This window comes from Emys orbicularis, chromosome 5, assembly GCF_028017835.1.
Source record: "Emys orbicularis isolate rEmyOrb1 chromosome 5, rEmyOrb1.hap1, whole genome shotgun sequence".
In the NCBI taxonomy this organism is placed as follows: Eukaryota; Metazoa; Chordata; order Testudines; family Emydidae; genus Emys; species Emys orbicularis.
Window position 1 is genome coordinate 15210007 of NC_088687.1, and position 15458 is coordinate 15225464.

The 15458-nt window shown below is 41.4% G+C and overlaps 1 protein-coding gene across 1 annotated transcript in view; it reads right to left on the bottom strand.

The window, feature by feature from the left end:
- Positions 1 to 15458, bottom strand: part of CCNI (cyclin I) — a 51605-nt gene that overhangs the window by 17747 nt on the left and 18400 nt on the right. The window contains exon 2 of the mRNA XM_065405203.1: positions 13376 to 13532. Coding sequence (XP_065261275.1) covers positions 13376 to 13489 — 114 coding nt within the window. The 5' untranslated portion in view covers positions 13490 to 13532. The remainder of the gene's footprint in view (positions 1 to 13375; positions 13533 to 15458) is intronic.

The window sequence follows — 15458 nt, forward strand, 5'->3', positions numbered from 1 at the left end:
CAATACTTCCCTGAACCATCCCCTAAGCTATGGGTCTCTGGCCACACCCCTCCCAAAAGCTGGGTCCATATGATGGGAAGAGGACACCTTCCCAAGCTGGGATTCAGCCTCTAAACCCCTCAGGCTGCCAAGGGGACTTCTGACAGAGACCTCAGAGTGACAGTCCCAGGCCTTCAACTGGACAGGAGGCTGGGTAGTCACAAATTCAGTCTTAAAATAATAGGAAGCGAAAGGGCTGCACTTTGTGGACGCTGTTTCTTGTTAAATCTCTGGAATGGGCAGATGTTATTAGACCTAACATTTATTTTGTGAGGTGTTCTTCAGGGTCAGAAAAAAGTGAGCTCAGTACAGGAAGGCTGTGCTGGGAGAAACGTTTGGCATCTTGAAATTTCCTACTCCAAAGCTGGAATTAGTTGTTTTTATTTCCCACATGCAAATCCCCATTTCTCATTCACCCCCATTCAAAGGTTAAAAGTGACCTGCAGAGGAAAGCAAATTGGGTTTGTGATTTTGCCTTTTTTTTTTTTTTTTTAAATGCTCTACATTTAAATGTGATGGTTTTTATTTATCTTTCTCCCCCCCCCCCCCCCCGTTTGATTTTTTTACATTTGAAATTCAGGTCAGGCCTCGTTTTCCCTTGGAGACTCCAGACATCAGGTGTATGACATCACAGGCACTTAAGAAATGAAACCTGAGCAACAGAGAGGGAAGGGATTTTTAGGCAAAATGTTTACAACTCTTTGGGTTTCATTAGTATGTTTAAACTTTAAAAAGGAAATTTTTCCCCCTCTCAGCTGTTTAGAGAGACAACACTCTCTCCCCTTCAATTATGAGCAAAAAAGCACCCATTCCAGCACTCAGGTTCTCCAGCAAAAGAGGAGAGACAAGATTTGGTATTCCTTATATTTCTAAGGGAAGGAAAGACTTGGGGGGAAAGTATTTTAAAACAACCAGCCAACTTTTCAAGACTTCTTGAGATATCAGAGTGGAAAGATGGTCCAGCAGCTAGAGTGTTCCTCTGGGATTGAGGAGGCTTATGGTCAATTCTCAGCTCTGCTACCGACTTCCTATGTAACCTTGGGCAAGTCCCTTAGTTTCTCCGTGCCTCAGTTTCCCACCTGTAGATTGGGAATAACAGCACTTCCCTACCTCACAAAGGTGATGCGAGGATAAATACAGATACTATGCTAATGGGGGTATACATGTACTGAAAAAAGAAAGAAACAAAAGAGAGCCAACAAGTCTAATTCCTTCCCCCACGGTAGGTCACCTTTAATTGAACTTGTGGCCTAAAATTAGAATTTTGGAATAAACAGAAGGACTTGGATTTAATATATAAACCCACAAATTCAAGGGATAACAGGGTCACACGTAGTCAATGGTGACCTTGCCCCTCCTATGCAAGTGTGGTATCTAATCTCTTCTCTCATAGAGCTAGAGCAAACAAGGAGTATCTCTAGGCAATATGGAAAAGACTCTCAGGTTACTTTAATATGAACAGCGATTGCTGGGGGCGAAATGCTTTTAGACACAGACATGCACAAAATAAGTATTGCCTAAAAGAAAAATCCAGCTTCAGAAAAAGCCATGTGGGAAAGCGATTAATTCTTTTCTGAATAGCACCCGATAAGCGTCTCTACTTTAGCCTTTAATTTTCGATTACAGCAGCTTTCCAAAATGCTCCAGTCCTGAAGGTGCTGGCAGTCAGGGTGGATAAAAATAAAAAAATAAAAAAATCAATGATTTTTTTTTTTAATCAGATTTGTTTTTATTCAAATTGGATTTTTTTGATAAAATGTTTTTTGAGGAAAAAACGTATCTAAAGATAGTTTTAATTACGATATATTATAGCTCAAAGATATCTCATCATGGAATAGGGATTATAAATTCTAATTCTATAGTATGAGACAATATATTCATGTAATGTTTAAGAAAAGTTTTGTAAATAAATTCCAATAGTTCATGGATTAGGGACCCAATCTTATGATGCTCCAGGGACTCCTGTAGAGATTATTTAAATTAATCTATCTACCTACCTAATGGGACTTGGTATCTTCTAGACTGAGGACTATCAGAGATGCTTAGTTTTGCAGTTCTCAAACTGTGGATTTGTGTCTCCAGAGATAACATGCTTGTTATCAGCAAAAATGTTTTTAAAATAAATAAATAAATTAGGTTTCAGAGTAGCAGCCGTGTTAGTCTGTATCCGCAAAAAGAACAGGAGTACTTGTGGCACCTTAGAGACTAGTCTCTAAGGTGCCACAAGTACTCCTGTTCTTTTTATAAATAAATTAATAATAAATAAATAATATATAGAGGTGAGAAATAACAGATCTCAACCCTACTGTCCCTCTGCAAATTTGTGTACACAGTGTCAATCCCTTACCTCTCTCTAAAAGTGAAAAGTTTCAAAAAGTTCAATGAATAGAAGACTGCTGGGGGCGGAAATAGATCTGGACAGGGAGAAGATGTCTGGAGAAAAAATGTGAGAAGGGAGGGACAGCCAGTAGAAACAAAAGTGAAACTGTTTGAGCAGCATATTCCAGAAGTCTTGAAGTCTTTCTGAGTATAGCCTTCATTGATTTGAGATCTACCATACCATTCTCTCACTAGAAGGAAAACCTATAATGGCAGCAGGCCGTAAAAGAGACCCAGTTTGGGAATATTTTAATGAAGTTCCTCAATCTGTGGGTAAGACAGGCATGCGTGCAAAATGCAAACAGTGCAACAAAGAAATGCAAGGCCTGGTTGCCCAAATGAAACATCATGAGAAGTGTTCCTTCTCAGCAGAAAGCTGCGTTGAAGATGAGGAAAGGAACATGTCTGAACCTGCAGGATCTTCAGGTTGGTAAACGTTTTTATTTCATACTTCTTTCTTAAAGGACTGCCTGTCTTCCTTCAGGACTATTCTTGAATTCTCATGTTTGAGGAAAAAATATAGTTGTTACTCTATGGTACTATCATTTTAGATGCAGTTGAGATAAAAAATAAATAGCTGAAATAGGCAGATCTTCCTTTTACAATTTCACCTTTAAAGTAGTACTGAGTGTCAGTGAATGCAATGTGTAATTCTAAATGATCAGTATGGTAATAATAATTAAATAACTGCATTGACTTATTTTGTTTAGGAGAATTCATCCTCAACATACAGGATTCTGAAGACTATCCACCTTCAAGATCACCATCATTTTCTATCGTTTCAGAGTTATCTGCCAATGATAGTGTTTCAGTCATATCACGTATGTCACATAGCCACAGTATATCACCGGTAGCAAAAAGAAAAAAAAAAAATCTCCATCATCCAGAAACAACCATAGATAAGTTTGTGATAAGAAGCAGCAGATTACAAAAAGAGGTAATTGATGAAAAAATTGCCCGGTTTGTTTATGCAACAAACTCTCCTTTCGGTATGACTGAGAACCCACACTTCATTAACATGGTTCAGTCATTAAGACCAGGCTGTCGCAGGCAAATTGCTGGATAAAGTGTACGAAAGAGAAATTGAGCAGTGTGCAAAAGGTCTAGAGGGTGAAATTGTTAATCTGAGTCTTGATGGCTGGAGCAATGTCCACAATGATCCTGTAGTATATGCTTGTGTGACAACAGAAGAAGGGAATGTCTTCCTTACAGAAACAATTGATCCATCAGGAAATGCACACACAGCAGAATACTTACAAGAAGTAGCAGTAAAAGCTATAACAAACTGTGGGGGGAAAATTCAAATGTCTAGTACGCAGCTTGGTCACAGACAATGCTGCAAATGTATCCAAGATGAGAAGCAATTATTTAGACGAGGGTCCCAAGCTAACAACATACGGTTGCAATGCTCAATTGATGCACCTCCTAGCCAAAGACTTCAGTGCTCCAGAAATAAAGGCTAATGTTGTTGAAATTGCAAAATACTTCCATAACAACCACTTTGCAGCAGCTGCTCTGAAAAAAGTGGGAGGAACCAAGCTAACTCTCCCACAAGACATGCGATGGAACTCAGTAGTGGACTGTTTTGAGAACTATATCAAGAACTGGCCTAATGTGATGACAGTTTGTGAACAAAATCATGAAAAAAATAGATGGCACTGTCACAGCCAAAGTTCTCAACATTGGGCTTAAGAGAAATGTTGAACACATGCTGAGTACCCTGAAGCCTATTTCTGTAGCCTTGAACAAAATGCAGGGAAATAGCTGTTTTATTGCGGACGCTGTTGAAGTTCGGAAGGAAATGAGTAAGTAGGGTGACCAGATGTCCCGATTTTATAGGGACAGTCCAGATTTTTGGGTCTTTTTCTTATATAGGATCCTATTACCCCCCACCCCCTGTCCCGATTTTTCACACTTGCTGTCTGGTCACCCTAGAGATCTTAAAAAGAGAAACATGCAATGACACAGTTAAATTACAAGCATTAAAAAAAAGAATGGGAGAAACACTATCTCCAGCTCATTTTCTTGCAAATATTCTCAATACTCAGTACCAGGGTCAAACCTTAACTGCTGAAGAAGAGGAGTTGGCTATGACATGGACATCCAGCAATCATCCCTCCATAATGCTAACTATAGTAAACTTCAGAGCTAAGGATGAACCCATTCAAAAAATATATGTTTGCTGATGGTTTTAAAGAAAGTCACACCAGTGAACGGGTGGAAGTCACTTAAGCACTTGGATTCAGAGACTGTTGAAGTGATAATCTCACTTTTAACAGCAGCAGCTTCTTCTGCTGGTGTAGAAAGAATATTTTCTTCCTTTGCACTAATTCATTCCAAATTGAGAAATCGTTTGGGACCTGAAAAAGCAGGAAAGCTTGTTTTTCCTTTTCCAGATTATGAACAAACAGGAAAATGAAGGTGAAGACGGCTGAGTTAGCTGCAGAAGCCAAAATTTTAAGTTTCTCATGTTGACCTGACTGACAGAGTTGATTTAATTTTTTTTTTATATTTCATTTAACTATAATATTTCATTTAGTTTTAACAAAAACAAACCTGATTTTAAAAAACTTGAATGTTTAACTAAACTCAAAAATTCATATGCTTGTTTTGTTAAAATATGATTGTTTGCTGTTGAAGGGAAAAAATCCAGAATACACATAATGTTGTTGTTTTAGTTAAATAAAACAATTTAAATGCCTGTCTGGTGATGTTCTCCTCCTAATACAGTATGGCAAGAAAATCCTCCAAATATTAATGATTAACCTGTTGAATTGGAGATATTTATGAAGTCATTGGGAGATGAACTATCTGCTTCAATTACCTTTGGGAAATGAAATAACCAATCATTCATTTTCTGATACAGCTGTAAAACGAATCTGAAAAGTTTTCAAAATAAATCACTTAAAAATGTGTAGTGTGTACCTTCTAAAAATTAAACCTACATCTGAGTTGTGAAGAATATGTATTAAGGTTATAACAACCAACAAGAATGCACTTTTATGTAGAAATCCATGATTAAATCAAGTCTTCCTGACTAGTGATTTAAATCAAATCCACCCTGCCAGCAGTTCATGCCTCTTCATATTGAGATGGGGAAAATTCACTATTTTCCACAGAGAAAGCAACGCTCCCATCACTGCAGAAGATGCCCCTGCTCTCAAACAGGGCAGGGACACTCCTCTAGAGGAGTGGCCGATCAGACTGCCGCACATTTTGTGTTGGGGAAATGCCCAGGGAGATATGCATTTCATATAACCCAACCGCTATAAAACTAAACAAACAGCAGGGTCATAATTTCTTGAGCTACATGAGTTAAACTGAAAGCAAAACAAGATTTTTTGTTCCTGAATAAAAAGCCCCTTTCAGTTGCAACAGTAAAGTCCCTTCCTAGACTCCAAAGTGCTTCTCCTTAGACATTTTCTCACGCCACGAACCCATCACACGTTGTTTTGTTGCCACATACCAATCGCTGACACTTACGTAACATCCAGTGCTACTGCTATAATTACAGCACCCCATGCCAGGGAAAATGAGAGGATACATAGCAATTGCAGGGTTCACTTTAATTTCCTACACAGCAACAGCAAACTGAAGCAGCCCTACTGCATTCTGCTCTCAGGCAACACCAACAATGGGCTTCAAGATTAAGGGACAGTTCGGCTTGCCCTGTGATTTCCAAAGGGACATTTTTATTATTAAAAAGGAGTCCATGGGCCAGATCCTCAGCTGGGCAACATGACTTACAACCAGCCGAGGAACTGGCTGTATGTCTCTACAGGCCTTCTCTAGACGGATGATCTATGGAAACCTGAAGTCAGTGAGAGCTGGGGGTGCTCTCCACCCCTCACCAAAAGCACTGGCAGGATCAAGCAACTGACCAAGCCATTGTAACCATCCCGGTTACTGCTGGCTGCCTAGGATGCATACCTCCAGACTCCTGCAAAAGTAACTATTCCTCCCCACAACGGCCAATGCACACCGTGGCCTGACGGGCCCATTCACAGAGCCACATCCACTCCCCCCTGGTGTGGCACAGGGCTAGCATGGGGAACGGGGCTGTGCACCAGCAGCGTACCCTGCAAGGCGCTGAGCAGTCTGGCCCTGACACACCCAAGCACTTAAATACGCTCTCAACTTTAGGCATGTGAGCACTGGACTCCATGAGACTACTCACATGCTGAAGTTATACGTGTGCTTTAGTGCTTCACTGTCTTGGGGCCAGCGTGCTCAACATCCCGCAGGATCAAGCCCTTTGACCCAGATCAGAGCCTAGGCAGATATTGGCACAGGGTGCAAGATGCCAGAAGGTATCTGTGTGGGGCTTGAGACACCTCAAAACAGTTTGCTACATGGAAAGCGTCCAGAGGGCATAAATGCTCTTAACCAGCTTCTCACAGGGGTTTACCAACACTGGCAGAGATGCATTTGAAGTATTTTTACATTCTCTCGCTAAAACAGTTGTCAGTGCCTTTTTTAAAACGGCCCACAGAGAACTACAGGTAGCAACACGGCCGTATGTTGAGAGGCTTTCAGAGCAGTATGAGAATCCATAGAGAAGAGAAGAGCTGTCTAGTCACTGATTTCCTGGACATGCTCCCAGCTGTGATGACATGTGTAACATGGCACCAAGATTAACACTGCTATTTAAAAGCCTTAATTCCTCCCACTATAACCTGCTTACTGCTGTTTGGCACCTCTGCACACCAGTCCTACAGGAAGAAGCTGTTATGATGCTTCTGCTTCTAGATCATTAACCATGCACCTCCACTAACAGATTCTACGGAACCAATGGGGAAAGGCCTTTAAAAAAAAAACAACAACATGCTTATCCTTTCCCCATCCCTCCTCTGAAGAGTAAGCAGTCCCCTCTATCAGGGAAGTACAGCGGTTCAATGGAGAGGGCATTGGACTGGGAATCAGGATACCAGTATTAGGAGGTAAAACTAGATGATAATGGTGCTTTCTTACCTAAAAATCTCTTAATATAATCCAAGGTCCATGCAATTACTGTGGCTGGATTTTCTACTCCAAGTGGAAATGCTGCTCTAGTTCCCAGTTTCCCCGAGTGCAGCGAGATAGTGAATTGATCATCAGCTGCATATCAGAGATGTATAAAAACAGGGATCTTACTGGAACTGCAGAATTGAACTTGGGACATTTTAGGAAAGAGGTTGGCTGGGAAGGGGGTCATCTCATGCACATCCCACAATACTTTTTCCTGCAAATACTCATCTAACTCCATGTAGGCAACTCTCGCAGTTGCCTATTCTTGGATGCTCTTTCAAGGGGTGCACATCTGTAGAACTGGATGTTCCTGTGAAAGGTTTAAGACTCTAGACCAGGGGGTCGGGAACCTTTCAGAAGTGCTGTGCCGAGTCTACATTTATTCACTCTAATTTAAGGTTTCGCGTGCCAGACATACATTTTAACGTTTTTAGAAGGTCTCTTTCTATAAGTCTATAATATATAACTAAACTAGTGTTGTATGTAAAGTAAATAAGCTTTTTAAAATGTTTAAGAAGCTTCATTTAAAATTAAATTAAAATGCAGAGCCCCCCGGAACGGTGGCCAGGACCCGGGCAGTGTGAGTGCCACTGAAAATCAGCTCGCATGCCATAGGTTGCCTACCCCTCTTCTAGACATTTTAACTAATGTGACGGCAGAATACAAATGAACTCAACTGCACGGCTGATACCTATAGGGGGTTGAAGGCAGTGCTGCCTCTGATGGCATCATTCTACTACCTCGAAATGAGTAACAGCAGAGGAAAGGAAGTATCCATAAGACAGGGAAGAACAGCATCAGTTATGACCATTAGCTACTGGCTAAGTACATTCAGAGGTGTTGGTGTGAATTAACTGATTTCCAATTCAACCAAAAAGCCATTTATGTGACACCTGGGGAGGGGGAGGCTTGAAGTTATGGGCTTGGAGATGGTGAGGGAGGAAAGGGGCTTTTCTGCTGCTTTGAAACTGACCAGCTGAACTAACTTATTACTGTCTCCAACTGTTTAATGCTTCTGGAAGGCTGGGTTTTGTGCTAGCCACACTTGAGTTTTTCAGGTTAGTAGGTGGTTATTAACTGACGTAAGGTTAATTGCTAAGATGCCTAGAACTTGTATGGGCGGTTGTTATTTTTTACACTATTGTTTAAATCTAAATCTAGATTTAAAAAAAAAAAAAAAAGCTCCCCTTCCCTCCCCGATCTTAGCCAGCACCAGCAGAGGCCCATTCCCGACCTGCTCTCAAACCTAGATCTCCTCTAGAGCGGAGACATGCTATTGCTGCACTAGCAGGCTAGCTACGTGGACTTTTTGCCATCCTCCCTCACTGCAACCTCACAAATGCACACTTTACAGCTGGGGCTTCACAGGAACTTAGGGGAGTTCGGTGCCCAAATCTCTGGACCAACTCCCCACCCAAAAGCTTGCCCACAGTTAGGCTGCTGATGTGCCAAGACCACTGCCTACCATGCTGGCCAGTACTGCCTCATTGTTTCCTTGTGTTCCCCTGTCTGTGGCCTCCATCTGTTGTCTCCTGTCCTACACTTAGATAGTAAGCCCCTTGGAACCAGGACTGTCTTCTTGTTCTGTGTTTGTACAGTGCCAGGCATAATGGGGTCCTGGGCCATGACTGGGGATACGAGGTGCCTACTGCAACACAAATAATAAATAATAGAACCCCACTGAACACTCCTTAGGTGCCTTTGAACACCCATCTTATTACATTCCGGGCAAACTCAATGCTATTCAATTTTCATGTCTCAAATTCAGGTAAAATATTTTACTGGGTGAAATTTAAAAAAAAAAAAAAAGTCAGTGAATTCCTGGGTTTTGTTCTTTCCCCATTCCCCCCCCCCCCCCCTTCTCTTTCCCGGCTATTTTGCGAGCTGCAGTAACCTTTATCAGCATTGGCAGACTTAAAGGGCAGCTATAGCACTGCAGAATTAGGACCAATGTGCAACCTCAGATACACCAGTGTAAAACCAGTGTAACTCCACTAATTTCAGTGGGGTTGTTTCTCAATTGCACCAACGGGAAACCGGATGCAGGCATCTCTCTGAAGTCTCCAGCAGTGCTAATTGATAGTGTTTAGTTCCAGTTTAGTGATAGCTACAAAATTCATAAGCAGTACAGTTTCCTTTCTGTGCTTGGCCACATTTGGAAACAGACAGCTGGAGAGGCAAAAATACTATTTTGCACTTAGAGTTTTTCCATCCAGTAATCTCTCAGCGCTTTACAAAGTTGAGTAAATATGATCATCTTCATTTTGCAGATGGGGTAGCAAAAGGATTAAGAGGTTAAAAATGACTTGTCCAAGGTCACATGACATGGCAGTGGGGGAAAAAATGGGAATGAACTGAAGTCTCCGGATTCCCATTCTCATGAAGAACGGAAAAAAAAAAAAAAAAAAAGAGGCGGAGAAAAAGAGGAACAGAACAAGCAGGGAAAGGAAAAAGAAAGATGAAATGGCATTAAGTTTCAAAAAAAAAAAAAAAATTCCTGGCCCATGAATGTAATTGCCATAGTGTTACTTGTTAACCAGAAAACTAACCTTTGACCAGACTCTCCAACTTTATCTCTCAGATCTTATCCACATGCCAGTCACTCCCCTTTCACCTGACCATCATATGCAATATACATATATTTTATTGTGTGTGTATATGTATAATTTATGTGAACAAACAACTGAATAGTTTAACAAAATGTGTTCCTAAACACACAAGCCAGATATCTCTTCTAGACTGAAAAACCCCTTTAACCTTTGGTTTAGAGCTACCAAACATAGGCCGAGTCAGTGTGTCACAAGTCAGAGAAGGAAAACTGAAAGCAATACAGGGACTGGGGCTTTCCAAAACATACCCGCAGGGCCAGCTCTAGGATTTTTGCCGGCCAAAGCGAAAACAATTTTGGCCGCCCCCTCCGCCCCCGTTTTTTAATTACCCCACCCCCGGCCCCGCCTCAACTCCGCCCCTTCCCTGCCTCCTCCCCCCAGGCTCTCAAGCCTAGGAGGGAGGGGGAGAAGCGGCGCCCGCGCCGCAGCCACTCGGAGTCTCCCCCTCCCTCCCAGGTTTGAGAGCCTGGGAGGGAGGGGGAGACCCCGAGCGGCCGCGGCGCGCGAAACAGCTGATTCGCGCGCTGCTGCTCCCCCTCCCTCCCAGGCTCTCAAGCCTGGGAGGGAGGGCGAGTAGCGGTGCGCGAGCGGCAGCAGCAGCGGAGGTGAGCCAGGGCGGCCGGGGCACATTTTTAGGGGCGGCATTCTGGCGCCGGCCATGCTGCCCCTAAAAATGTGCCGCCCCAAGCACCAGCTTGTTTTGCTGGTGCCTAGAGCCGGCCCTGCATACCCGGGACAGAAATTCCCACCAAACTGGTGCAGACATATGGTTACACCTTTATCATATACTATTTTTACTCTGTTTCCAAGGAGCTAAACTCTAGCACAATAAAGGTCTAGAAACCGTGTGTGTTTCCCCCCCGTTAGAATTTAAAACACAGCCAAGAACCTAGCTGAATTTTCATTAGCGGAAAAAAACCCTGAAATGTATTTTCAGTTTTGATCATTAGATTTTCCTTGTGTTTCTTCATTTGGAACCCAGAGTACCACATCAAAATGGAGTTTATACTTAAAACAGGCAATGAAAATTAAGTGTCCACAGAGTCCCAGGATCTTACATTTTCTGAGCGTCAAGGGAGACCAAACAATTTTGTGTTATTGAGGTTTCAGGCTATTGAGAACATTTTCAATGAAGTGAATAGCTGCTAAGGAATACTACCCCTGTTTCAGATAACAGGGGGGTTAGGGTAATAATACGGGTTGAACTTTATGACTGAAACTTTGCCAAAACGAGCACTGATAAAATGAAATGATCTGTGACAGTCTGAAGTCCAGTGTCTCATGAACAATAAGCACTAGAAAGGAATATTTTATACCACTACAAAGCTGCAATTATCAGATACCGAGTATCTATAAAAATTGTATAGTTTTACATGTCAGCATGTGCTCTCTTTTATTCATTTAAATCTGATTACCATGTATTTTTATCCCCACATGCTTAAATTTCAACCTGATTTAGTGATTATTTTCTCTGGAGTCGCTAATGCTAGAAAATGATACTTTATATTGTGTCAGAGCAGTCTGGCATTCCAGCTGATAGAATCCTGTCTGAATTGAAGTATGGAAAGATGCAAGATAATAATTAAAATGATGTGATTTTAATGACCTACCAAGACTGGAAGCGCTTGGGTGGACCACTACAAAAACCTTTTCAAGGCCAGTAAACTTTTCCAAGCATGAATCCTAACTCAGCGATCAGAATGAAAAAAGTCATCCTTATGTGGAATGGCATCATGGCATACTAGAATCCCAAACCTGAATCACTCAAGTCTGTAACTAGAAGTTCTATTGAAAAGGAACACTGTAGGATTTTTGCAGGTACTGTATCACAAACATCAATCAAGACTGTTTCCATGGCTTTATACTACTCTGATGTTTCACAGAATCCGGTAACACTGCCTCCCCGTTTTCATATCTGCAGATGGCCAGAAACATTACAAAGTCAAATTACTGTAATTGAATACGTACCTATCCTGTGGGTAGCTGAGTACCATTAGCCCCACTGAAGTCAACCTCACAGGATAAGGTCCTGAAATATCCACTGACTAACACAGAAAGAGGTTCCAAAGAAGACCCAGAGCAAGACTACAGCCACAGCAAGGTGTAAACATTGAATTCAAACAGCCACTACCACCTAAACATGCCACGGTTGGAGAACCTGTACTTCAGTGGGTACTAAACCAATTTTACAATGCAGTAGTTGTTACAAAGAATGACTGATGCCTTGAATGCAAATAACCAATTCTTGGCAAATCTGTAATTAAGTGTCCTAGATATTGTCAGCATAGAGATGCAGCTCTGTGGCTAAGATACTGGTTTCCAGTAAATATCTGAAGTCAATGGAAGCTACTGAGTGCCAGCACTACTGTGTTTTCTGTGTACCAAGCTAAGCAAGGATGGACCTTTTTCCTTCCAGAGCCCGTCAATACTGCTCTCTCTGTGTCAGCCACAGAGTGTCCCAAGAATAGGAGTTGATGCATTCCCAGCCTCCAGGAGTAAAGAATGGGAAGGTCCAATCCCTCACCCTGACACTGGGATATTTTGTTTTAAATCAAACTACACCTGTATGTAGCACGCAGGCCATTCATAAATAAATATGCTAGGTGGGGTTTTTCAGTACACTGAACACAAGCAGAAACTCGCCGTTTACCAAGGCCAATTCTGTGCCCAGTTCTGCCACTTTTACTTACACTAAGTAGTACACTACTCTGAAATCAATGAGACTACTCATGGAGTAGAGTATTATTCACCATGCCAGATCCTCAGGTAAGGTAAACTGGAGTGACTCCATTGAAGTCAATGGAGTAACACCAACATATACTATCGGAGAATATGGCCCGATATGAGTAAGGGTGGCAGAACAGGCCCTACATTTGAGTAAGAAAATTCAGAAGGGAGTGACTGCATGCCAAGCTAATGCCAGCAGTAACACATAGAGCAACAACAGGATGCTTCATGCAGAAAATTGCCCAGGGTTTCAACAACATTATAAGTCAAACTTAACCTAACACAATTGAGTTGCTTTTCAAATTGACTGTATAGCAGCAAACACGTATTAATTATCAGTACAATTCATAGAGTCAGTTTAATAAAACCAAAGTGTGTGTGTACTTCTAGAAGCAATAGCAGTGATTTAACACTGTATTCTGCACAGCACGTTCTGTACCTCAGACTGGGGTATGTTCCTGAAACAAAGCATTAGTCACTACATTGAATTAAAGGTTAATCTCCCTCCCCCAGGCAGTAGGATCACTTCTCATGTAACAGGTTCAGTTATTCACTGAAAAATATGCCAGAAAATATCCCCTTAGAGTAAAAAAAAAGTACATAAGAGACTTTACCTGATTGGGCTGAATTTTGGGCATATGCACTTTCCACATCTGAGCTTCTCTAGAGATCGCCGTCTCCAGGAGGAGACACAATCTCTGGCTCTCCAGGGATCCCGAAAACTTCATGGTAATCCTTGGATCCACCTACCACCCAACTGGATACAGCTACCTGCAAAAGCAAATACAAACCAGTGACAGGACTGTGACAGGCCTATGTATTTAAAACAAGAATAAAGACTGCTACAGCTCAAGAGTTGCATGAAACGGAACTACATACACATCACTAATAAAGAGGAGAGCAATTTACCATTCAGCCCCTGACAAATATTTGAAACGAATGCTTTAAAAATTATATAGGAGTGAAAATGAGAGGACAAACAGCAGTGAGCGTTAAATATAATTCCGTCTACCGAATACTTTGGATGATTATTAAAAACATTATATAGATCATAAAGTGGATTAAAGTCTGGGCACTACACCCAGACACTAGGATCTTCCTAAAGTGGTTAACATGATGATCAAACTGCTTTAAATAATCAGTACTCCCATCGAGAAGATATTTAGAAAGAAAAATCATATCAATTTGAGATCCACTGTCAGGAATTCTTGCTGCTTACACACTGCTCCATAGTCGTGGTCTATTTTGTAAATAATGCACTACTGCATTTAGGCACAGATCCTGAAAGCTGATCCACAAGGGCAAAACACCCGATGTCAGCTGGATTCCTAAGTCACTTCAGCACTTCTGAAAGTTTTACCCATAATGTGGTTTGTAATTCACAGAAATTGCAACTGGCTTCACATACCCTGCAATGATACCTAGGAGGACAGGAAAGCTGCTCTTGGATGTAATTAAAGTAGGTTAGCTTCAACAACTGTGGAGGGGAACTTGACTGCACATGTCAATTTTTAAGGCCATGTCTACACTAGGGAATATTTTTAAAATACAAAAAATCCCACCAGTGTTCTCACAAGGCAGCTGAACCTGTGTTAGCCCTACTGGCTCCGCTAACCTGAAGCCACCCATCACGAACACCAGTTCAGCTGAAGCATTAGTGGGAATCTATATAAAACTCATTAGCATAGAAAAGGCATAAATGCCCTGCAATCTAGATAATCAAGGAGGAAATTTTTCCCCACAGAAGCCTACAGAATTTAGGAGCACAAGTCCCATTTACTTGTAAAATCTTCCCACAAATGCACCAAGTAAACGAATGAAAAGGGGCTTGGGGGGTCGGGGGGGCACAGAAGCATGCCCTCTCCTTCAATAGCTTTCAGAACTAAAACTTAGATGTTATTTGTTAATTTTAAGCAAAATAAATAAATAAATACATAAATAAATAAAGCCACATATTTTTTTAATGGACCCTTTAATATAGTTGAATCAGAGAAAAGATGTTTTCAAGGGAAAAAGATTTAAGTCTGTTATTTAAGTCGGCTAGATATCACTTGCCACTTTTTGTGAGCACAGATTTCTTGATTGTACTAAGTCACTTAGGCAAAACGATTCATGCTGCAAATATAAGTCCATGGGAAAGTATTTAAACTTTGAACTACTTGTGTGCTCTCTTGTGAAATCTGAAACATAATACGGAGGAGGCTGGCCAACTCCTAGCCAGGCTGTTTAAAAAGACTGCAGTTCTTAGATTTATGAATAACGTAGTTCATGCTTCTGTCAAATTTTACAGTAAATAAGATAACCTGCTACTATTTCTGTCAAATGTAAAAGCACAGGTAGAAGTGACAAGAGAAAACGGATTCCCTCAGACCAAAAAAAAAATTTTTTTTTTTTTTTTAAAAGGCAGATTCAGTATGCTATATCACAAATTTAAGGGAGACTAAACCAAGTTTTTAATCTGTTGCTAAGATTCCTGCAATTCTTAAGAGGTGCCATTCACCCCACTTGGGCTATGCACAAGGCTTAAACATCACTTCAATCCCACTTAAGCCCTCAAGTACAGTTTAAGTGATGTATATACCTTGTGTGATCTCTGTGCATAGGTTGAATTTCACCTCTTCTGAGATTCTTCCAAAACAAGCGCTTCAAAGTGAACGAAACAAACCCCGCAGCTTGTTAGCCAACCCTATGCCAGCC